This window comes from Schistocerca cancellata, chromosome 4 (genome assembly GCF_023864275.1).
Source record: "Schistocerca cancellata isolate TAMUIC-IGC-003103 chromosome 4, iqSchCanc2.1, whole genome shotgun sequence".
Taxonomy (NCBI): domain Eukaryota; kingdom Metazoa; phylum Arthropoda; class Insecta; order Orthoptera; family Acrididae; genus Schistocerca; species Schistocerca cancellata.
The window spans coordinates 858,519,106-858,545,160 of NC_064629.1; the positions used below are offsets into that span (position 1 = coordinate 858,519,106).

The window sequence follows — 26,055 nt, forward strand, 5'->3', positions numbered from 1 at the left end:
AAGTGACCTCAGTATTCATTAGACATTGTGAGAGAGCAGAATGGGGCACTCTGCGGAACTTGCGGACTTCGAACGTGGTCAGGTGATTGGGTATCACTTGTCGTACATCTGTACATGAGATTTCCACGCTCTTAAACATCCCTAGGTCTACTGTTTCCGATATGGTAGTGAAGTGGAAACATGAAGGGACCGATTTCGTGATCGAGCAGCTGTCGTAAGCCACACATCACACCGGTAAATGCCAAATGACGCCTCGCTGGTGTAAGGAGTGTAAACATTAGATGATTGAACAGTGGAAAAATGTTATGTGGAGTCATGAATCACGGTACACAATGTGGTGATCTGATGGCAGGGTGTGGGTATGGCGAATGCCCAGTGAACGTCACCTGCCAGCATGTGTAGTGCCAACAGTAAAATTCGGAGGCTGTGGTGTTATGGTGTGGTCGTGTTTCTCATGGAGGCAGCTTGCATACCTTGTTGTTTTGCATGTCACTATCACAGCACAGGCCTACATTGATGTTTTAAGCACCATTTTGCTTCCCACTATTGAAGAGCAATTAGGGGATGGCAATTAAATCTTTCAACATGATCACCTGTTCATAATGCACCTATTCATAATGTACGGCCTGTGGCAGAGTGGTTACATGATAATAACATCCCTGTAATGGACTGACCTGCACAGTGTCCTGACCTAAATCCTATAGAACACCTTTGGGATGTTTCGGAACGCCGACTTCATGTCAGCACTCGCTCACCGACACTGATACCTCTCCTCAGTGCAGCACTCCGTGCAGAATGGGCTGCCATTCCCCAAGAAACCTTCCAGCACCTGATTGAATGAATGCCTGCAAGAGTGGAGGCTAAAGGTGGGCCAACACCATATTGAATTCCAGCATTACCGATGGAGTGTGCCACGAACTTGTAAATCATTTTCAGCCAGGTGTCCGGATACTTTTGGTCACATAGTGTACTTCTCTTACTAGCCCCATTTGCTTAATAGGATAAGGTATAATTATAAGGTATAATTGACTGACATGCATCTACCTAACAATGTGTAGCCCCTACTTTTATTCTAATGACAGCTTTACTCATGGTCTGCATGACACACGCAACTTTGGAAGTTCTCCTGATCCACAACTGCTGAGCTACCAATAACACATGGTGATTAGTTGGAGGCAGTTTCGAGGTGCACTCACGTTGCTGGATGACCTCATCAATATACGTGATAAGAGTAACATTGGTCGACCTACTGGGTCACTTGATCACCCATTATTATGGAGTGTCGTCAAACCACTCTGAATTAGTTTGAACATTGAGGGGTCGTGCATTACCTGGGGACTGCTGTGGGCGAACAGATGGATGCACCTAATCAAATAGTACATTCTTGTATTACCCATAAGTCTGAGACAATGGCAGACATATCCAGTGCCCCAGTTGTCTGATGTAAGCATACCACCCACTTTCCCTGGGGGAATACCTACGTCACATACCCTGCTATCAGCAGATAGTGACTTGTCCCATGGTTCATTATATCAATTGACTTTTTATGTTCTAATTTTATGTGCTGTGTGAAATGTAATATGCAAAGATACAGATGTGGTCTGCTGGTCTCCATACCCAGTTGTGAGGTTGTGGCTGTGGATGGTATGGCTTCTCACTGATTATTTTTGTTCAACATTAAATTGACAAGCCCATTTATCAGCTGTTACATTGTGCAATAGTTGACAGTGATGCTCATCCACCCATTGTTGTCCATTGTAGCTGATTGTGCTACTAGCAGTTTTCTCTCTATCAAGATACTCACGATACATCATTGACATAGTGCCACATGAAATCCCAGTGCCTGTGTGACTTCTGAGAAGTAGCATCTTTTGCATTGTCTAACTGCTACCAAATGCACCTGTATTGTACATCTTGTCCATTGACAGTTTGCGGAAAGCCAGTGTACAGTCATGTGACGCACACTATTATTCCATTTGCCATGGTGAAAAGAGCACTCATTGTCTATCCTGTACGGATTCTATTTCATAATTCAGTTTCTCAGTAATGTTCATTTTTGTTGACAGTACCAGTTATTCAAAGATTCTGCATTGTTATATGTATTGACTTATTAAACATATTGTTGCCTTTAAGTTCAATCAGTGATGATGTTTCTCATCTCCATATGCAAACTGGTGTAATTACAAATTGAGTGAATTATTTAACTTTAGTTATTGAAATTGGTGAGAGTTTTAAAACATATGCACAAAAATATCTGTTGCAGGCAGATCCTCGACAGGAGAGTAACAATATGTCACTGCGGAGTTATACAGCAAACTTCAGTAGCTGGGCTTACTCACTGATAATGTATATGTGGAACAGAATCAGCAGATTTTTTCCATTTACTGCAGGTGGTAATTCACAACCTGAAACAAATACCAGTGACAGATTGTAAGTTTAGTGAATTTTTACATGTATTATTTAAAATGATACAAAATATGCAAAAGACAATTAAGTACTATAAAATTGTGCATGGTTGAGTGTAATATAAGAAAATAAAAATCAATATATATTATTAAAGTAATATATAGAACTTTGGTCTGTTCTGTTACAGCAGTATTTCAATTCAAAGTAGGAAAAATGTTTTTATACTGAAAACACAAGCATTGAAGGTAATTATGCATAAAAATAAAGGGGAGGAACTGGTTACTCCTATTGCAGATTTTATGTGCCTGAAATACTGTTTCTCATACTTGTCTCTCATGGGATAGATTGTTTTTCTGTCAGAATGGCAATCAAGCCAATGGTGTTCTATTTTTGAATGTTTGGTTGTTGCTTTTTCTCTCTGCTTTTTTCAGTTCTTAGAATTGTCGTACATTATTATCTATCAATATGTACATAAATAGGTTCTACTTCCCTCCAAACAATCTGAATCAAATAACACACATTCAGGAAATGATGATACCCTTTGGTTAGTTTCTCCATGTTTGAAGAGCTCCACAGCTCTGTCCAGAATTAATGAATAACATCTCCAGCTGCTAAAAAGTTCTTTACTTTAGTCTTAGACTGGAATATGCTTTTATATTTCCTTGTGGAATCTAAAACTGACATTGTAAATACAACCAAGTAATGTTCATAATGAATATTTAAATACTTTATATAACAGGCATGTAAGAATTTCGAATATGAAAAAATATAAGTTTACACACGTACAGTATAGACACAGAAAAAAGAAAAGTGTGGCTTACATTGTACTGAGCTGTGGTGAAGCAAAGTCAAATGATTACAAAAGTAAAAGTCGGGCAGATTTAAAAGTGATATACCCAATAATATCATAAGAAAAAAGGATGTATCAGGATTATATAAACTCTGCGTTTTGATACATTAAAATGTATTGACATGCCATGGCGTTAAAAGGAATCATATTTGGACATGTTAAAAATTTTAAATTGCATGATTTTCCAAAGAAAAGCTAAAAATAATTGTTTAGGTGTAATGCATTTCAAACACAATTACTGAGGACTGTGTGTTCAGGTCAAACAAAAGTTGTGTCCTCTAGCATGAGCAGGTGGAAGTTAGAACACAGAAAACTAAAGACACCGTAGCATGTCATGGACACAGTGTGGGCTACTTGTAAGATAAGAACATGGTTACTAATATCTGAACACAACAAAAAAATTATGGAGTGCCTTTAAAGGAAACTATCAATAATGGGGTGGCGTATATCTAGGAAATGTGTTTCCTAGTGTGCACTGCTCATCGAGTGCATTTTCCTGTCTCCCCCTTCCCTCAATGATGTGTGTCACTTTGGATCACAAGAGATTCTCTCTGGTTTCAAGCAGCTAACAGAAGTGGTAAAGGCTGTCAGCTGAAAGCAGGGCTGACCAATTGCGGATCTCGGGTAGAGAGTCGACTGGTGGGTATGAATCAGAGGCTCAGACGGTTCTGTGACCGTGTAGGGTGCAGATTCCACGACTTGCACCTTGGGGGGGGGGGGGGGGGGGGGGTTTCGGGTTCCGCTGAATAGGTCAGGAGGCCACTACACTCAGGAGGTGGCTACACTTGTAGCAGGGGCTGTGTGGCGTGGACTGGGTGGTTTTTTAGGTTAGAGGGTCTCAGGAAAATACTTAAATGGGCTTCAGTCACAAAGGGTGTGGTCTGAACGCAGGGAGAATGTAGATAAAGGAACCAACGATATAACAGTTGTAAATTGTTGTAGCTGTGTTGGGAAAGTACTAGTGCTAATAGAACTGATGCTCAAATCATTATAGACACTGAAAGCTGGAGATAAGTTCAACCAAAATTTTTGCAAAGAATCTAATGGCATTCTGAAAGGATAGGCTAAACACAGTTGGTGGTGGCGTGATTTTTGCTGTTGGAAGTAGTTTACCTTGTCGCAAAATTGAAGTAAATAGTTCCTGTGAGTTAGTATGGACTGAGGTCATTGGTGGCAACTCGGATAAAATAATAATTGGATCCTTTTTACCGACCTCCCAATTCAGGTGATACAGTTGCTGAAAGGTTGAAAGAAGACTTGAGTTTGATTTCAAACATGTACCCAACTCATACAATTATAATTGATGGCGACTTTAATTTACCGCCGATATGTTGTCGAAAATACATGTTTAATCCAGAGGTACGCATAAAACATCATCCGAAATTGTGCTAAATGCATTCTCTGAAAATTATTTTGAGCAGTTAGTTCATGAGCCCACACAAATAGTAAACAGGTGTGAAAACAAAACATGCTTGACATCATAGCAACAAATAATCCTGAGCTAATAATGAGCATCAAAATGGATACAAGGAATTAGTGAACACAGGGTGGTTGTAGCGAAAATGAATATTGTAACTTCCAAATCCTCCAAAAATAAATGAAAAATTTACCTACTCAAAAAAGCAGATAAAAATTCACTTGATGCCTTCCTTAGACACTATCTCCACGTCTTCCAAATTAACAATTTGAGTGTAGACCAGATGTGGCTGGAAATTGGCAGCAATTGAGAGATTTATACTACATAAGTTAAACAATAGAGCTGCTCTTCCTTGGTACACAAAATGGTTCAGAACACCGGTGCAGAAACAACGAAAAAGCTTGCCAAATTTTAATGGATGCAAAATCTCCAAGACTGGCAATCTTTTACAGAAGCTCAAAATTTAGCATGGACTTCAATGCAAGATGCTTATAATAGTTCCCACAATGAAACTTTGTCTTGAAACCTGGCAGAAAATCCAAAGAGATTCAGGTCGTACGTGAAGTATGCCAGAGGCAAGGCACAATCAATGCTTTCTCTGGTTATTAGCAATGGAGATACTATTGAAGACAGTGCTGCTGAAGCAGAGTTACTGAACACAGCCTTCTGAAATTCCTTCACCAAAGAAGATGAAGTAAATATTCTAGAATTTGAATCAAGAACAGCTGACAACATGAGTAACGTAGAAGTAGATATCCTCGTAGTAGTGAAACAACTTAAATTACTTAACCAAAGCAAATCTTCCGGTCCAGATTGTATAACATTTAGATTCCTTTCAGAGTATGCTGATACAATAGCTCCATACTTGATAATCGTATACAACCACTCACTCGACTTGATCCATACCCAAAGACTGGGAAGCTGCATAGGTCACACCTATAGTCAACTAGGGTAGTAAGAGTAATCCACTAAGTTACAAGCCCATGTCATTAATGTCAATATGCAGCAGGATTTTGGAACATATATTGTGTTCAAACGTCATGAATTACCTTGAAGAAAATGGTCTATTGACACACGGCCAACACGGATTTAGAAAACATAATTCTTGTGAAACACAACTAGCTCTTTATTCACATGAAGTGTTGAGAGCTATTGACAAGGGATTTCAAATTTATTCCGTATTTCTGGATTTCTAGAAGGCTTTCGACGCTACCATACAAGTGGTTTGTAGTGAAATTGCGTGCTAATGGAATATACTCTGTTATGTGACTGGATTCATGATTTCCAGCGAGAGAGGTCACAGTTCATGATAACTGATGGAAAGTCATCAAGAAAAACAGAAGTGAATTCTGTCATTCCCCAGTGTAGTGTTATAGGCCCTTTGCTTTTCTGTATCTGTATAACTGATTTTGGAGACAATCTCAGCAGCTGTCTTAGGTTGTTTGCAGATGACGCTGTCGTTTATCGACTAGTAAAGTTATTAGAAGATCAAAACAAATTGCAAAACAGTTTAGAAATGCTATCTGTATGGTGTGAAAATTAAGAGTTGACCCTAAATAACGAAAAGTGTGAGGTCATCCTACACCAGGGCTTCACAACATACGTGCTCGCGGAGCAAGCTGTGAGCAGCAAGGCGTGAGCACGGAGCAGCGCGAGCACGCTACCCCCACTACCAGACTAGAGTGAAGAGTGGGGAGAGTCATGTGGGGCACACAACGGCTGCCGCCAGTCAATGTAAATCCGCGGCCACCCGCAGGGATATCACTCACGAATTATTACTGCGACAAATGAAACAAATAAAGGAGAATGTACACGTGCCACATAATTTTATTAGCTTAGTGTATGCATCTACATTCGTATTAATTTGTCAACTGTTACACAATAAAAGGTGTCACTGAAGTGTGGGGTTCTCGTTTACCTTGTACTTTTTGCCCTTTACAATTGTGTCTATGTTCAAAGTAATGTTCTTGCGCATTGTAGGCGCAGCGTGCAGTTTAAATTTCGATCAGACAATGTGTTTCTCAGGGGCGTCGTGTTACATTTCATTGCAGAGAACAGTTGTTCACAAACATACGTGGAACCGAACATTGATATTATTGTAGCCACCAGTTTGTGCAAATGAGGAAATCTAGCCTGAGGGAAGTGTCTGTAGAATTCCAAAATGTTTTTCTTGTTCTGAAATTTGTCTCTGTATTCTCTGTCACACTGCAGTTCAATAATTTCTAGTTGCAGCTCAGGACGAATCTCCTCAATATTCGCTGAATATGGAGAGGAGAACAGATCAAAATCACTGCCTAGTGCTGTCAGATCTTGAAAGCGTTGATCAAATTCTTCCTTTAGGGCAACTAAACTATGTGAATAACGTTCACAGTCTTTGTGAACATCTTGCATGGATGATAATTTAGGAAAATGAGCTAGATTTCCTGTTTCCAGCTGACTCACCCAAAGTGTCAATTTCATTTTAAAAGCTCGTATTCGATCTATGAAATGAGTAATTAGCAGATCTTTACCTTGTAGTGAAATGTTCAAAGCATTCAGATGGCTAGTTAAATTTGCTAAGAACACGAGATCACATTTCCATGAAGGCTCTTTCAATTCAGGAACACACGTTATTTATTTCCATGAACATATTTATCTCATCTATTAGGGAAAAAAATCGATTTAATAATTCGCCACGACTAAGTCAGCGGATCTCGCTGTAATAAGGCAGGCTACCATACTGGCTTTCTACATCCTCAAGAAAGCTTTTAAATTGCCTGTGTTGTAGCCCCATGCTTCCTTATATAATTGGTTGCACGAACAATAACACTCATCACATTTTTTAGAGTGATACTCTTTGCACATAAGTTTTCCTGGTGGATCACACACTGAACGCCCCTTATTTCATTCGGCACAGTCAGTTTTTGCATTTTCTCCTTCAACAGCGCAACGAAACCTGATTTGTTCCCTGTCATCGCTGGTGCACCGTCTGTAGGCACTGAAACTAAAGAATTCCACGACAATCCTATATTTTCAACACTTTCTTCAACACTACTTAAAATATCACCTCCGCTTGTAGTGTTCTTCATGGGTACTACATCGAGGAGCTCCTCCCTCATCTGAAGATCTCTATTAACACCTCTAATAAATATGGCAAGCTGTGCTGTTCCAGTGATATCAACACTTTCGTCCAGAGCTAGAGAATACGCCATAAAATCTTTACATATATTTGCAAGCTGGCTCTGGACGTTGTCTGCCATGTCCTGTATGTGATGCATAATGGTCATGTTAGATAATGGCACAATCCGAAACTGTTCAACTTGAGATGGACTCAAATGTTCCGCTGCAACTACCAAACATTCTTTTGTTAAATCGCCATCAGTGAAGGGGTGCAGGGATTTTGCTAAAAGCAAAGCAATTTTGTAGCTCACTCTGAGAGCTGCCTCAGTTGATTTTTCTTCGTCATCCAGATCTTCTTCGGATAGCTTCCTTTTAAGTTTAATAACTTCCTGTGCACGATCTGGTCCATCACATTTTCCACTTCCGTAGTCTTTCGCGTGGTACGACATATAATGTCGCTGCAAATTAAATTTCCTAAAAGAATTCAGCGTTTTGTGACATACTAAACATTTTGCAACACCATCTTTTTCTGTAAATAGATACAATTCCTCCCAGTGGGGGTTCAACTGCGAAAGCATGGTTGGGGCTACACAACGGCGACTTGACATGATTCTTAACCAGCGAAGTGACTGTTACAGCTGATCGTAGTACTTTAAACGTTACACAGTCGGCGCGAGTTCAATAGGCACGCTGCAGCCCTATTCAAACGTGTGTGCGCATTTCCCCTCCCTCCCCTCCCTCCCTACTCCGCGACCTTGCACCTGATCGCGAGCATGGCCCTGAGCAGATGCGAGTACCCGCGCTCAAAACCGGCCAGTTGTTAAGCCCTGTCCTACACGATAAATCAGTCAAATCTAAAGGCCGTAAATTCACCTACATACCTAGGAATTACAATTACAAACAACTTAAGGAACATATAGAAAATTTTGTGATGAAGGCTAACCAAAGACTGTGTTTGACACTTAGAAAATGTAACAGATCTACTAAGGAGACTGCCTACACTATGCTTTCCCGTCCCATTTTAGGAAACAGTTGTGTGGTGTGATATCCTTAGCAGACAGGACTGATGGAAGACATCAAAAAGGTTCAAAGAAAGGTAGTACATTTTGTATTATTGCGAAATCGGGGTGAGGGTTTCGCTGAAATGATATGTTGTTTGGGGTGGACATAAAACAAAGACAATTTTCATTGTGGCAGAATGTTCTTGCCAACTTCGTCACCAACTTTCTCCTCTGAATACAAAAATTTGTTGACATCATCCTACATAGAGAGAAATGATCACCATAATAAAATAAGGGAAATCAGAGTTCGCTCAGAAAGATGTAGGTGTTCGTTTTTTCTGCACGCTATGCAAAATTCGAATAACAGAAAATTGTGAAGGTGGTTCAATGAACCCTCTGCCAGGCACTTAAATGTGATTTGCAGAATATTGATGTCGATGTAAATGTATACAATGAGACAATATAGATATGCAGATACAGAAGCTATGTTTACAGATGTTTAGCCGCAGTGAGTGGCTGCGTGGTTTGAGGCACTACGTCACAGATTGCGCGGCCCTCCTGCCGGAGGTTTGAGTCCTCCCTAATGCGCGGGGGAGTAGTGTGTAAGTCTAGGAACCGATGACCTCAGCAGTTTGGTCCCTTAGGAATTCACACGCACAGATGTTTAGAAAAAGAATAAAAACAATACTGCAACTGTTTAACAGACATCAGCTGCTATTTACAGATGTTGTAAATAAAAACAAGACATATGAATACTTAAAAAACATCACTGAACATATAGTGTAGAAAAATGTGTAATGTGGTACTAATTAAAATTAAGACCAGATATATTGATATCTGTATTGGAATAATTACATGGTCTGCAGCATGAAACAGAACTATTAGAAAAAGGGGTTAAACAAAATATTGTGTCAGAGTTAAATGCAACCAACGCAGAAACATTAATAGCACACACAAAAGTAGCACTAGATTGCACTAAAATTTCCATTGCAGAACATAACTATAGTTCTTAAGGTTTTGAGAATAATGGGTGACCTAATGGAATCTGGAAAATGTTCAAAACAGGATCATTCCATGCCAAGTGGTCTAGAGGCTACCACATGACCCTCGTGGATTTTGATGAAATTTTGTATTAACATTCACACATGTTCTCAATGAACACCGGTAAAGTTTCAGTTTCAGAAATTCAATACTTTCGGAGATACAGTCACTTGTTTAAGACCATGGCACAGCTTTCTATAGTGTATCCTTGAATTTTCAGCAACTTTAAGATGAGATATCTATGTAAGTATTTGCATGAAAGAAACAAAACTTGGCCATCTTATACAACTTTTAGAGCTCTTTAAAGTATAATATTAAGAAAAGGATTTCTGAGCAATTTTCATATAGATAATTTAAAGCAAAGTTGGGCGAAAAAATAGCTGTTTAAAAAAAATGCGAACTTTAGTTTTTTATATCTCCAAAAGTAATTGTGGGATGTACATGAAACTTTGCACACCATAACTCACCAACACAAGATCTTAGAATATAAAATTTCATTCTTCTATTGCTTTCCATTATTTCACAAATCTGGGGTAAAGTTGACGATTTTTCAAGAAGTACTAAAAATGGGTATTTTAGTCAAATTTTTCAAAAAAGTGTTTTCTCCAAACTCTTCTAAACTATGGTCATTAGAAAGAACATATTCTAAACTATCTAGAAAAGTGTATTTGGTTTTGCAATGCAAGCATATACGGCCCTAAAAAGTAGAATCATCAAAGAGGCGCACTGGAAGTTTGAACACATTTTTCTGGCACTCAAATTATTCCCGAAATCTTTTATTTTGCCTTATACATGTTTATTAATGTCTGGGATAAGTGAAATAAGAAGTCCTGATGAATAGGACCTTGCTTAAGTCCGAATAGCAAAAGAATAAAAATAGAAACAATGTTATTTCTTAATTGTCACCTCCCCCCCTCCCCCCCCTCCACACACACACACACACACACACACACACACACACACACACACACACACACACACAATTATTATTAAGAATGAATGTAAATTGTAAAATTTATTTGCATAATCATCTAATTATTAGTTGCCTGTTTAATGAACAACACCAGCTTACTGATGGAAAAGAAGTGTATAAATGAGTTGCTATGGTCCATTGTGGCTTAACCACTGCTAGTTTCATTTCACCTGAGAAAACCAGCATTCCCACTGTCATAGGGGCCACACCCGATAGCTTAGCAACAACAGCCACGGGTGGGTTTCTTTACCACAGGATCCCAAGCCTGATAAGGGTTTCTTTACACAGGTTCCCAAGCCTGATAGTAAAATTATTTAAGTGCCCTGTGTAAAATTAGAAGGCACTCTTGGGTTCCTTAGATTGTTTCCTCTAACCTTTTTCAATTTTTGATATGCTACATTAATTTTGTGATGAATATCAAGAGGAATGGTGTATTGCCAGCCAGACGAATTTACTGATGGAGCTGGAATAACTGCAATAATGTGGTGTTCCGGAGCCCAGCATTTGTCACTTCTTGGTGGCCAATAAAATGAATTTGCTGGACCATGTGGGTGCATAAAGTTTATTAATGCATCCCTTTGCTCTGTGGAGGCCTCACAGATATTCCCAATCCACCACACGTTTTCATAGATGCATGCAACATACTGTCCTGGTTGGAGAGCAGACATTAATATGCCTGCTTCATTACTGTGACCCATTTTAGCTAGAAAAGATGAACAATCATTTGAAACTCTGCTGACCTGAATTGTTGTTTCATCAATAGGTAAAAAGTGATGATTTTCTCTAGTGCCTGCTACAGTTTGTCCAAGTTTAAACCTCTCTTCTTGTGACACAATATTTTTTTTTCAATTTCCACTTTTCTGACGAAAACAAATTTAATTCCATTAATGTTTTCGGAGCAGAAGTGAAACAGATCTAGGGGAGTAAGAATTTGTCCATTAAGTGGCCGTTGCAAGCTTGCTCTTGCTGCTAACCGCTTTGTTGTACCTCCAATCCCATCACAAGGCAATTTCCCGTGACTAGTAGCAAGAAAATTCCATTTGGCTGTCATTCTAAAATCACTCTTATGATAGCACAAATTTAGGAAATTCTTGAAATTTTTATATTGAGCACTGGAGCCATCACTGAAATAATCAATGTGGGATATCTGTGCAAACCGTGCTTTTATATATTTGATGAGCTCCTTGATAAAAATGTGAACTGTAATAGTGTCATGCTGCAAACAATCACTGATAATGCAAAAACTTAAAGATTCTACTTTCTCACTTTGACGAAAGTAGAAAACAAGTGGATGAATTGTTGCTTGACTATTGTCCCAGTGGAAGCCTTGCACAGAATCCTGGATGATAAAAGAATAATTTTCTGCAAAATCCATTAGGACAACAAGCTCTTCATCTTTCAGATGACATTTAAGGCCTTTAAGATGCAAGCTTTGATGCTTGGCAATGTAATGATGGCATGACAGACTCCATATTTTATTTTTTACATCTTCAATAAATTCATCCACTACCATTTGCTTTGTGTCCAGTGTGGCTCGATCGGTATGTATCCATTGCTTAAACACAATAACTTCCTGTGGCTCATGATCTAGGAAATAGCTGGCAATTTCGGATGCTATAGCTTCGGGCCCAGGACACCTTTCACAGCGATGTAGCATGCACTGTTCGGAGTTCAAACTGCAAACTGCCTTGCTGAGAATCTCCTTATAATTTTCACGTATACCAGCTCCGCTAAGCATAAGCTTAACATTTTGGTGAATTGCACAGACACAAACTGCATGCATTCCAGCTGATCCTACTGTTACACACCATTTGGGTCTAAGTTCACAAAACTTTGAGAACCCTATTTCTGGACCATTTATATTCTTATAGGTAACATACATTTCCCGTAAATTGCAAAGTAACAATCTTTTCTGCATGTATGTCTTTCTATCTAAAAGTCTAACTGAAATACTATCTTTTTTTTCCAGGGCACACCCTACTGTACTCATCATCTTCAAAAAAATTTCGCACTCTACTACCAACTTCTGCTGGTAATTTCCTGCTTTGCCTATTTTCGGGAAGTGCCAGAATGCCCTTCTGTGCCTTAAGCTTCCGAGCATTCTTCACCGTTCTTTCGGACACGCCGAACTGAGCTGCTGTTTGTCTGACTGTCCAACTTACAGGTGCAAAGGTTAAAATTTGCATCTGTTCTTTATGAATTGCATTCTGCATCTTGGCTTCCAGTTCAGTCAGCAAATGTGCATAGTCGGCACAGTTTCCACATTCCTTAATTTCACTAGCATCTTCAATTTGTCAGTTTACTCCCATTGCATTTACAATTCTGTTTTTAATCACATTTTGAGCCTTTTGAATTTTCTTCTTCACATATTGTGGCTTATCTCTGTAGCTTACTGTTCTCTTCAGGGGTGAAATACCGATGGACAATAAGCTACTATTTAATTCTTCTTTTGGTGTAAAGTCCTCATCAGAATGTGATGATGAGGCTGATAAAGCTTCGTCCAAGTATTTATTTAAGGTAGTCCTGCAAGCCGAACAAATTTTGTGACCTGGCTTTATGTTATTAACAAGCTGCTTCTTCAACATATAAGAAGCCTTATTAGCTGTTTCAGTATCAAGAGTTCGAATTCCTGCCTTAACATTATGATTCGCCTTCCCAAAGGGATTGAAGCATTTTTTTTGTAACCTCTCATATTGTGTCAATAATAGGGCTTTGTGGTGTAGGCAAACTTGAGAGGTATTGTCCAGCTTTGCTTCAGAATGTCGGACCAACAACTCTTTTTTTCCTCATCACTAAAATCCGCAAACCATTTTAAAGCAGCTTTTTTGGCAAAGAAAGTGACATGACACTTTGTTCCACTATCCCCTTGCCCAATTGAGCAGGAAGGTATGCTGTTCCCTTCTGCATCCATCTCTAATCAGTAACTAAATTGGCCTCAAAGTGCAAATTATAATCTGCTTAAATTTCAGAAATATTGCTACTGAATGAAATTATACACAATGTATAATACCAATGAAAAAATCTAATAAGAGATATATGCTATAAGAGACACAATCAAAACATTTTTTTGTAAATTAGATTACAAACTTTGATGGTCTTACGAATCACTTAACAAGAGACACTCAGTCAAGAGAACCCACTCACTATGCTGCAAACACACCACTGAAATACTGATTGTTCAAACAAGGCTCACAATAATGAAACAATCTGATTGTTAAAGTAATTTTTGCCATTATATTTTCCATATACAGTGAATCTTGTGAATTTTCTCTGTGAAACTAGTGGTTACGTATTTACCAAGGTAGTAGGCTACATTTAAGTGTGATTAAATACAAAATTAAAACTCGTAGATGTTTAAACAACCAATTTCACATGTTTCCCTAATAACTTTAAGACAAAAATTCACAGGTTACAACACCTAGGTATTAAAATCTCTGCAATATTGATTGGAAAATTTACATCACTTGATGCATGATTCAAGCAAACCGATTCTTTTTTGGAAAAATGTTTTATACAGTTGAATCCAAAAATTAGATCTTCATTTTCCACTTGTAAATATTTACAACTTTGAGAAGTACAAAAAATATGAAGCTATTATTCATTGAATTCTTTATGATCTCGCTTTTCATTTTTTACAAATGAGAAGAGTTTTATGCAGATGAACACTTAACGATAAAAGCAGAAGGGCTACTTCTCATAGTTTTCAAGTTTTTCTGAGTCTCATTGCCTATTTACCAGATCTTTTTATTTCAATTATTCAAGGCACTAATAAATATTTATTAGGCATAATAAAAGGTTTCAGGTATAATTTGAGTGCCAGAAAAATGTGTTCAAACTTCCAGTGCCCCTCTTTGATGATTCTACTTTTTAGGGCCTTATATGCTTGCATTGCAAAACCAAATCCACTTTTCTAGATAGTTTAGAATATGCTCTTTCTAATGACCATAGTTTAGAAGAATTTGGAGAAAACACTTTTTTGAAAAATTTGACTAAAAATACCCATTTTTAGCACTTTTTGAAAAATTGTCAATTTCACCCTAGATTTGTGAAATAATGGAAACCAATAGGAGAATGAAATTTTATATTCTAAGATCTTGTGTTGGTGAGTTATGGTGTGCGAAGTTTCATGTACATCCCACAATTACTTTTGGAGATATAAAAAACTAAAGTTCGCATTTTTTTTTAAACAGCTATTTTTTCGCCCAACTTTGCTTCAAATTATCTATATGAAAATTGCTCAGAAATCCTTTTCTTAATATTTTACTTCAAAGAGCTCTAAAAGTTGTATAAGATGGCCAAGTTTTGTTTCTTTCATGCAAATACTTACATAGATATCGCATCTCAAAGTTGCTGAAAATTCAAGGATGCACTATAGAAAGCTGTGCCATGGTCTTAAACAAGTGACTGTATCTCCGAAAGTATTGAATTTCTGAAACTGAAACTTCACCGGTGTTCATTGAGAACATGTGTGAATGTTAATACAAAATTTCATCAAAATTTATGATGGTCATGTGGGAACATTTCTCGATATTAGATCACTTGGCACGGAATGGCCCAACATAAAAATGCAAAGGAGTTCATCAAAAAATTGCATACTCGTAAACGACTTCTATTCACTGTCCCCTCCTGCTCTTACCCTTCTTCCCCAGTACTCGGACGACCCCATCTGCCTTCCCACTCTTACACATTGCATCCACAGACTTAATTAACTGCTAATTTGAAGATGTCATCACTGCAGCATGTACTAAGGTGCCATTGCCAACATCGCTGCTGCCAACAGAGGCACTATCGCCACACTCGTCACCAATAGCAGAACTGCACCAGCTGCAGCGTCATCAATGCCTACTGCAGCTCCATTGCTATCGTCATTACATCTGGATCCAGAAGCAGAGGCACTAGCCACACCTACTACAGCTGCACCGGAACCAACAGCATATGCCGCAGCTGTGGCCACATCATCCACATCTGCATCAGCTTCAAGCCCAACAGCTCCATATAAGAAAATAAGAAAATTTACAAAATCCTGTCCCATAATATCCTCCAACACTCCTTTTTTCAATGATGCTTGCAACCCACCTAGTAAAGATACCCACCTTCTCTGTGATACCCAGTTGCTGCCCAACCTGCCCCACTCACCAGAACCTATAACTCTATCTCACCCACACATCTCCTCTGGCATATTCCTTCATCCTATCATTTCCTGATGTCAGATTCCTCAGTCCTAAAACATTTTCCCTCGAAATAAAGAGTACCTTCCAAACCGCAACATTTCACAATTCACATCCCGCAAAGACTCCATAATCATCACATACTCTTATCCCGATTTTCAAACCCACCCACTCAATGAGTCCCTTCCATCACCTCTTGTCCACATGTCTCTCTGCTCCCACTCAGCCCACCATGACCCAAACAACAAGAGCAACAACTCCCACAGTGCCCATCAACTCTTACTGCTGTAACCAAGGGGGTGGGCCCTGAGATCACAGTGAGGAAAGATGAGCAGGAGCTGAAAGCCAATCCTTACTCCCAAATCCAAAAAGCCCTTCGGATCATCAACATTCTGGTCCTACATTCTTCATTCATGTCTTTCCTGAAGACCTCTCAACCATAGGATCACCTCGTTCAGAATGGAGCCTTCATATATCACTGCAAACACAAAATTGAGCCTTCCAGATACCAAGCCCTAACCTACCATTGCCACAAATGCCTCAACTACAATGATCATTTAACTGCTGACTGAAAAATCCCCCTACTTGCCCCTATTGCAAAGCCAATCACATGTACCAACACTGTCCCAATCTCCAGACCTCACCCACCTGCAACACTTGCAACCACATGTATGGTACCTTCCTGTGTCATGACATTAGGTGGACGACTGTGCACAACTGATGGCGTGTTTATGCTGTATGCAAGGTCTACCAGATCGGGCGATGGCACAAAACTATCATGCATACCTCTCAAACAATCTGCATGATGTGCTGGAAGATGTTTACATGTTCAGCAGAGGATATGGCTCCAACTTGATGCACCTCTATACTCTGGAATTAATCTGCGACAGTATTTGGACAGCACATTTAGAGGAGGTCCAGTTGTGTTGCCACCACATTTACCTGACCTAAATCCCCTGTATTTCTTCTTGTGGGGACACCTAAAGGAGTATGTGTACTCGACTCCATCGAGGAACATGGAAGAATTGGTAGCGCATGTTCATGCTGCTCTTGTTACTGAGGACGCAGCTTTGCTGCGAAGGGTCCATTGCAGTATGATCCGGCGGGTTGTGCAATGTTTGGATGTGCAAATAGGCTGCTTTGAGCATCTGTTGTTCTGAGGACAACGTATTCTGTTGTGGAGGTCGTATGGACATTATTATTGCCAGTGATTGCTAATGTGCGACATCTGAGCGCTCGTATTAGATGTAGCATAAACGACAAGTAGATGTTGTGTTACTGTACTGTGCTATCAACTTTAGCATCTCGAAATCGATATTTACTTTGTAGTTACTCTGTCCTATAAAAGGTCATTTGTTTCAACTGTCTGTTTCTTATTTGTGTAACCACATATTTGTTATGTTCAGCATTACAAAATGTTATAACTTTAGGATACATGTGACCTAATAAACGGTGTGTGTTACAGTATGAAATGTCAGAATGAAATTAGCAAATAAAAAAAATGCGCCCCAACCCAGGATCGAAACCTCGACCTCCTGCATGCTAACCCAAAACTCTATCTACTGCACCAATGTACAGCACAAATAATATGTGATGGCATACACACACACACACACACACACACACACACACACACACACACACACACACACACACACACACACACGCTACGGTCACAGGTTCGAATCCTGCATGCATGTGTGTGATGTCCTTAGGTTAGTTAGGTTTAAGTAGTTCTAAGTTCCAGGGGACTGATGACCTCAGATGTGTCATAGTGCTCAGAGCCATTTGAACACACACACACACACACACACACACACACACACACACACACACACACACACACACACACACACGCGCGCGCGCGCGGTGTGTAATGGACATAAAGATGGCCACCCGATTCATCCAGCTGTTAAATATGTAGGAAGTCCTGGATATTCACTTAGTAAAAAGCTAAATAACATTATTAATAAGCATTAGACCTTCACTAATATTTCTTCTATAAAAAAGTAAAATGAATTGGTGACTTTGGCTAGAAATATTAGCACACCAAGAAATGCAACAATTATATCATTAGATGTAATTAACCTTTATATAAGTGTATATGTAAATCAGACGATAGACCTCAGTAAACATAGTTCTGTTAAAACATAAAAAACTAGGTCAAGCTGAAATTGTAGAACTTATTAAGCTGCCGAAACTTATACTGTTGTATAATCATTTCTCTTTTGATAACAACCTTTGTAAACAAAATAAAGGTTTATTGATGGGTTGTTGCCTAAGCAGGCGCACTAGCCAATGTATTTATAGACAATTTAGAAAATGAAGTACAATAACAAGTTGCAAAGAAGATAGTACACTGCAGAAGATACTATAATTCTCACAAATGGATTATGAAATAAATTAATGATTTCCTTAACATTTCAATAACATGCATAACAACTTAAAATTTGTGATGGAAAATTTTTGAGAAAAACAATGGAATTAATTTTTTACATGTGAGAATAACAAATTTTAATGTTAAACATGAATTCAGTATATTCTGCAAAGGAGCAACCACAGATGGCATCATAGCTTTTTCACTGCAGTGATTAAACAATTAATTAGGCTAGCTTTTTCAGAGGAAAAGAGGCTAAACAAGTTACATACGTTACAATATATGGCAACACATAATGGTTACACTTCTGACATAATAGACAGATCATTTAACAAGAAACTGAAACCTAACATAAACCTAAAACGAAAAGAAACTATACTAATAAATGTAGAGAGAAAAAGAAAAGTGGGGAAAAAATTTTTTGCCACACTTCCACATATAGGGACGGTATCCAATAAAATTTACATTTTTCATAATACCAATGTCGCAGGAGCTTCGTATACCAATGACACTATCAGAAGTAATGTAGTTAACACCTTGGGCTGTTGCGTGTTCTGCCGGATATCAGCATCATTCTTGCATGATATTTTGGTAATGTAGCTCGTAATCTTCATCAGGTGCAACCTGAGAGTCTCAGGTCGCACCTGATGAAAGTTAAGAGCTACGTTACTGAAGTATCATGCCAGAACGATGCTGATATCTGACAGAACACCCGACAACCCCAGATGTCATTAGATCGTTGGGAAAGCCTGAAGAGTTACATAGTTAAGTGTCGGTAAGACAAACCACTCTGGAGTATATAGAATTGATGCATCGATTGTGGTAAAGTTTATGTAGGACAGACTGGACAGAAAATAAGTGTCAGATACAAGGAACATATTTGCCAAAGTGAGAACTGTCAGTCCACATTCTCTCTACACCTGAGAAATGAAAACCATTCTGTTTCTAATATAGACGACAGTTTACAATTATTACATGGAATTTACAAAGATCGACATATGGATATTCTAGAACAACTGGAAATTTCCAGACACACACACACACACACACACACACACAGAGAGAGAGAGAGAGAGAGAGAGAGAGAGAGAGAGAGAGAGAGAGAGAGACCTGTACTGTTTTAAATGAAGAAACTTACCTGAAAATGCATCTAATAAAGATATCAATACATCTGGTCTTAATTTTACTTTAGTATCACATTGTCCAACTATTTTTCCACATTGTATGTTCAGTGATTTATATTAAGCATACCATGTCTTTGTTTTTATTTATGTTAGAACATCTGTAAATAGTTTCTGGTGTTTGTCAAATTTCTGCAGTGTTGTTATTCTTTTTATAATTATCTGTAACCATAGCTGCTGTATTTGTATCACTGTGTTACTTCGCTGTATGCAAGTCAAATATAGTTAGGCTTAGATGCTTACTGTGTCTGACATTGTGTTGACATGGTCATTCTAGCACTAAGCCTGTCTACTTAAGAGTCTAAATGATATTTGTTCTAACATAAATAATTAGTAAACTTTTGTTAGCTGTACACTTCGTCCAATATGTCAGTGTATATATCTATGTGGAAAAATCTTCAGTCAGTCTTGCATTACATGCAACTGTCACTTTAGTTTGTTATGCAAGATGTTGATATAACTATTTTTTCTCTGAAACTCAGCATATTAAATCTGTTATACTGTAATATATTTAGACAATTCAGATAGGCTTACATTTCATGTAACAGTATGGCCTGTCCCACAAAAGCTACTGTACGATGGAAGCAGCTCACATATAAATGTGGCTGTAGCTTGTTTCCTTCTTGTGCCTACGAGTGCATCTAAGCCATTACTTCTATGTATATTGTTTTCTGTCACCACAACTGCGATTGTAATATGTGGAATTTGCTGCTAGATGCGACATACAGAACACCTGTTATGACTATTACATGTAGTTATTGTAGCAGACGACACAGCTTGGTAATCATAAGATATTAGTCACTATCGATGTAGGACGACATCGATGATCATTTTTGGTGCTACCAGTAAACAGTGATCAGCTGTGCAGTTTGCTTTATATGGTGTACAATGTGAATTGGTGCACTATGTAGCACAGTTTTTATAGATTGACAATGTAATTTATATTATGATTGCTGGTACAGTGACACCACTGTCTTAGGCATACTTTTATTATCAGTGTCTAATTCATGGTTTTACCATCTGATATTAATGATCCCATATTTTACCAACATGATACTGTGAATGCTTTTATGTCTTTGGCATTTTATTACGTATGTGTTGCCATGAACATTTACATCTATTAACAGATTCATAAAAGTTTAAGCCTGTAATGTTACTTATGTATTATTTTAATTGGTGCACAGGAACCTGATGATGGTCAATTGACCGAAACTGGTTGTGTAAGTAAAAAAATTTTATTGGCAGCTCAAGGCAGTAGCTTGACTTTCTCCAACACTGTTTTGGATTCCTGTATAAATTAATAGTGAAATTTTTGACTTATTTGTTTATATGTAAAAGCAGTTTACTACAGTTGCTAGTGCCTCACCCCTCTCCTTCCCAAATTAAGCTATTTAAGACTGATTTACAAGAAACCGATGCTAATAGTGCTAGTGGTGCCTGACATTGTTCTGAACCAGAAAAGAATATGATTTTAAATTTGAGGTAATTATTGCAAAGAAGAAAGGAAAAAGGGGAAAATAAACTTAATGCCATGTCTAATATTGGAGACTAGTTCTGAAACATGAAAATGTGTGTATTAGGAGACTTCATGTAAGATCCAGATATATGCACACACATTTTGTGTTATTTCAAAGTCAGATTGCTAATTAATTGTCCCTGTATTGTTGTTTTCCAGAGCAAATGCACAACCTGGACCCTCTGGATCACGGCACCGTAGTAACATACACACTTTGAGGGACAAAGAAAAAGATGATGATAAAAGGAGAACTACATACAATGGAAATTCCACACAACAGCTATAAACAAACATTGCCATTACAATACATGGCTTTGCACTATTTATTAGTGTGTTGTATGTGACACGACTGAATGAAGCAAAGTTTAAGCAGTTTCAGTTTGTATCTTGAGATATTTAAATGTGGATTGAGAGTATCTTTCTGCCATTTCAAATCTATTTGAAAAATAGTCCCAACACAGGACTCTTGTTTGAAGAGTTAAGACTTGATCTCTTTTGGAGAACACCAATAAGTCATTTAAAAATGGCTTCCATTTGTACTGGCTGTGGCATAATGTTACTTTGTTAAAATTTTATTGAACTTTTAATACATCAATGTATTGTCTTTGAGCTGGTTAAGCATCTGTTGAAGTTTTTACTGTTAACATTTAGCATTCTTGGATTCAAGAATGATTGTATGTTTTACCTGTGAAAACGAAATATTAATGATCAGGTTTTTTTTAAATACAGTGCACTTACTGTTTGCTTTTTAAAAGAGTGAATGTCAAAAAATGTTCATAATTATGTATTATATTAAAATTGGTTTAGTGTTGAATGGTGATAAAAATTATAAATTGGCTGCGGTCTACAGGCCTCATTTGAAGATTAAATGTTTGTGTGTTATATTATTTTAATTTGTTGAATAAATAATGTCTTTAATATCTTGCCGTTTGCCATTTACTAGTGAAGTTTGATAACAGCTCGATACAGTACATAGTATATTTTTCATTACACAGAACACAATTTCTTATCTCTAATTAAATCACCTTCTACACAGTATTTATTTAATTTTACACCCACATTGGAGCACTAAAATCAAACATTATACAACAGAGTCTACAATGGATAAGTTTAGATTGTAACAGTGAACAATTTCTTCCTTTCCCAAAACTACTACTTTAGGAGTGATCTGATGTTTTGAAATGTCAGACATATGTATTTATTCTACAGAAGCAGCTTCTCTATGTTCAATTTTATGTTTGGTAATGTTCATTCAGACTTCTTTAAACTGGTACTTAAATTTTTTGACCACCTTAATTTTTTGAGCGTTATGGGAATAGTCAACTGGGAAGATGCGCACTCACCATGCCTGTTTTCTCAAAAGAAATGTGCAACCAAACTTTTTGCCACTTATAATTCAAGTTCTTCTATACAGTAAATACAACAAAAATATGTTATCAGTAACACTGGTGATTGCAGTTTCAACCACATGATGAAAGTGGGTGAGAGATGTGTTTGGCAACTTGTGCAATGTTACCGTAGTTGTCAGTGAAGAAACAATATTGTTTGAGTAATAAACCATGAATTTTACACAAGAGACAAAGAACTGTCTAGAATATGAAATTGTTTCACAAGGACATGAAATTTGCATTGTTGCACTACAATGATATTATGCATCATAAACAAAAAGTGAAACAAAATTTTCTTTATAAAGCTTAATTACAGCAGATATGTGTAATTCCCTCATTATTTATGGAAGAGGAATGTTACTTACAAGGTATTGATTTGTCAGTGTACTGTACGACGTACTGCTTTTATGTTGTTTTTGGTGCTGAAATCGCAGTAACGACACTGTTTTGTAAAGCCTTTATTGAAAGACTTCGTGGAAAAACTTCAAATATACACACAGTTCACATAGGTCTGATAATGTCTGTAGATTTCTTCAAGAAAAACCTGCTGAACAAAGAACTACACTTCACTGTCACTCCTGGAACAGTAACGTCCAAGATGATGATCATTCGTAAGGATCATTGTCATAACAGCAATGACAATCCTTAGAAACAATGGCTTGAAATTGTTAAATGATCCCATTTGGCTTTCCCGATTTTCAGTGTTTCTTTGTATAGTTTCAGGAAGCAAACTTTTCCAGAAATTTTTCATGGACATCTTGGTATTTCGTGCTACACTTCGTTGAACTGTATTGCCCTCAGATAAATAACTTTTGCCTCATTGTTTGCAGCTCTTCCTGTCCTAATTGAGTCATACAGCCACAAACTTTTCCATGTATAGTTAGTGAAAAAGGAGTAATGTAGGTAATGGCTTTCTTCTCCTCGCCTCTTTAGATATCAAGGCATACTGGCTAGGAAGTGTAACATCACGTCCTTTGAGCATGCACTCTATGGAACTGCGAAGTGAGTCACATTCCATCTGAGTAAGACCTTTCTCCAAAAACTTTGGTGTAATCAATACTCCTGAATCAATTGATAATCGTAAGAGAGTGTTTGATTATTTCATGTTTCTGTTCTGATATGTGCAGCTGTTAGAAAACAAAATGAATGGGACAGGATTTGTTTTGGATTGTGTGTCCACAACACACAAGGCAAAACTTGATGCAAACAGTTCACCTTGCATTTCATCGAACCAGTAATGACTTTCTAAATTATTCATTGTTATTGTGGACAACCAATTTTGTTTTATAATAAACTGCACTTGCCTGTAAAAGTGGTGCTACTTTCACAACCTGTAAGTCCATGGTGTAGACTGTGCAGAGCTTGTGCTGTGCATCTATCTTATCAAGGTCTTTCTGCAACCTTACCTGCTCTTTCCATTTTATGAACCGCTTGCACGTGTCTTCACTGAAGTTTTCGAGCCTGTAACTACAACTCTAGTCACACTGTCCTTTCTTGGGGGAAAAATAAGCTAAGGTTACCCTCTTCAAAAAACAAGTTAAAGGTGGCCCGACTTAATGGTGAAACCTGTTGCTTATTGCATTTTTTGGTGTAGAATCCATGGAGCTGTAGTTTGCTTTGTACAGTAGGCTCTAGATACAGCTTGGAGGACAACTTCCAGCAGTAATGTTATGGCAGTTTCAGAAGACAGTCCAGGAATTCTTTTATTAAGTTTTTCTCATCTTTCTTCTTCATTTGTTTTATTCAGAAACAAGACAATTGTGCATCAGGGTGCATCCCATGTGGGGAATTATCCAGCCACTATCTCACTGTCCATTCTTTAATGCATTGAGAAACACTTTTTTGCATCTTGATGTTTTTTGTATCATTTCTCAGATAATAAACCAGCATGACTTTTCTCCTGGATTCACCAGCGATCTTCCCTGGACGTTTGGTTGGAATTATGTCCACAAGATTGATTATGTAAATCTTCCTCTGATCCCATGACATTGTTTCCCAGAAAGTGTTAAAAATTGCCTGCCTGCCACCAGCAGAAATTTGATGACACTTCCTTCAAACAGATTTCTAACACATCTTTGAAGTACACATCAGACCTAATTTTTGTACCTCTCTTGGACTATTATGAGCAATTTTGCCACTTCGGCTTCTTTTGTATCCAATATACACTTGTCCGCATATTCTCAGAGTTTTTTTGTTGGCATTTTTCTTCCAGTCTTCAGGGCAGGCTTTAGATTTCCTTTCCCTGTAACTGCCTAAGTCATCACGAAATTCTTCCCCTCCACTTTCAACATCCTTGCTTCTGTCAACTTCTGATAAGTTACCTGAATTATCATTTTGAGCATTCTTAGATACAGCCAGTGAAGCATCTAGACAACAAATATTTGAAAAATTAACTTAAGAAGACCAAAGTTGAATTTCAAATTCATGTCTTTATGATAATGATGATTACAATATTGTTAATAACACTAATGGTCACAATAAAAACTACCTGTAGCATTAGATGGCCCAGAAAAAGAGAATGTGAACCACATGTACAAAATTAATTCTTCTTCTGTGCATGTAACTTCACTGTTTCTACTGTTCTTGCCTGTTTTTAGTTCTGAATTTGCATGAGAACCTATAATCAAATAGGTATTCAAAACATCTTTAGCAGAAAGGACTAAATGTGCACAATAAGTAAAGTGTGGCATTACAATAAAGCAGCTGTAGTTCTACTAAATTTTAGAGTTTTAGCAGACTACTGTTAATATGATGTAAATAACAAAACAATTTTCTTACCACTGTCAATCACTCTATAGAAGGGTTCTCCGCTTTCATACATTAAGTTCAACTGAGAAACAATTTTTTCCTCGGTAAAGAGATCATCTTTAAAATGCTGTCCATTTTCATGAACTGTAGGTAGAACCAAGGAACCACTTTTGAACACTGGAAGATAAATACTAAGCAATAACAATGTGCTGTGGTTGCACATGCTTTGGAATTCACACGGTATTGTTTACTACATCCAAAACAATCTAGTTACACAGTATTTAATTCTTTTGCACTTACATGGTATTTCCATCTATTTTTTTCATCGTCTCATATACGCAGTATTGTTTTAGTTCATTTTATATGTAGGTAATTTAAAAATCGACATTCTGGCAGTAAGAGTAGATGTGCTGAGAGTGAAGAATATAAACTGACTGCAAAATGAAAAATCAATAATCTGTCAGTTATGCGGTACTGTTTCTTCACCAACGTAGTGTGAAATGCTGTGCAGATTTCCAGAGAGACTAACAGTGTTTGGTCTAATGAAGAGATGGTTTTAATTTTATGATTATTCTGTCAATTAAATTAAAGATGCTAAAGTAAAAGCTGAAATTCCAAATTCTGTCCATTTTCTACAGTCCAAAAAAATACCTGTTTACAACCCATGTCCATATATCGTAAAACTGAAGAGCTCAAAAATGATTACCACTCACTGGGAACTGATTAACTCTCTTGCAGCCATTAGTCATGTAAAACAGGGCTAGGCATGAGAGCTCATGGGCAGGACAGTCACCATGCAATGTGGATACAGCTCATCTATGAGAAAACAGCTGTTCTGACTCATCGGAGGTGGACAGTAGCCCATAGTTGTAGTCCACTCAGTTTTAAAA

At 37.7% G+C, this 26,055-nt stretch overlaps 1 protein-coding gene across 6 annotated transcripts in view; it reads left to right on the top strand.

The window, feature by feature from the left end:
* Positions 1–21,949, top strand: part of LOC126184987 (UBX domain-containing protein 4-like) — a 136,207-nt gene extending 114,258 nt beyond the window's left edge. For all 6 annotated transcript variants that reach the window (XM_049927695.1, XM_049927692.1, XM_049927694.1 and 3 more), the window contains 2 exons: positions 2,264–2,430; positions 21,189–21,949. In XM_049927695.1, coding sequence (XP_049783652.1) covers positions 2,264–2,430; positions 21,189–21,315 — 294 coding nt within the window. In that variant the 3' untranslated portion in view covers positions 21,316–21,949. The remainder of the gene's footprint in view (positions 1–2,263; positions 2,431–21,188) is intronic.
* Positions 21,950–26,055: the final 4,106 nt, after the last annotated feature.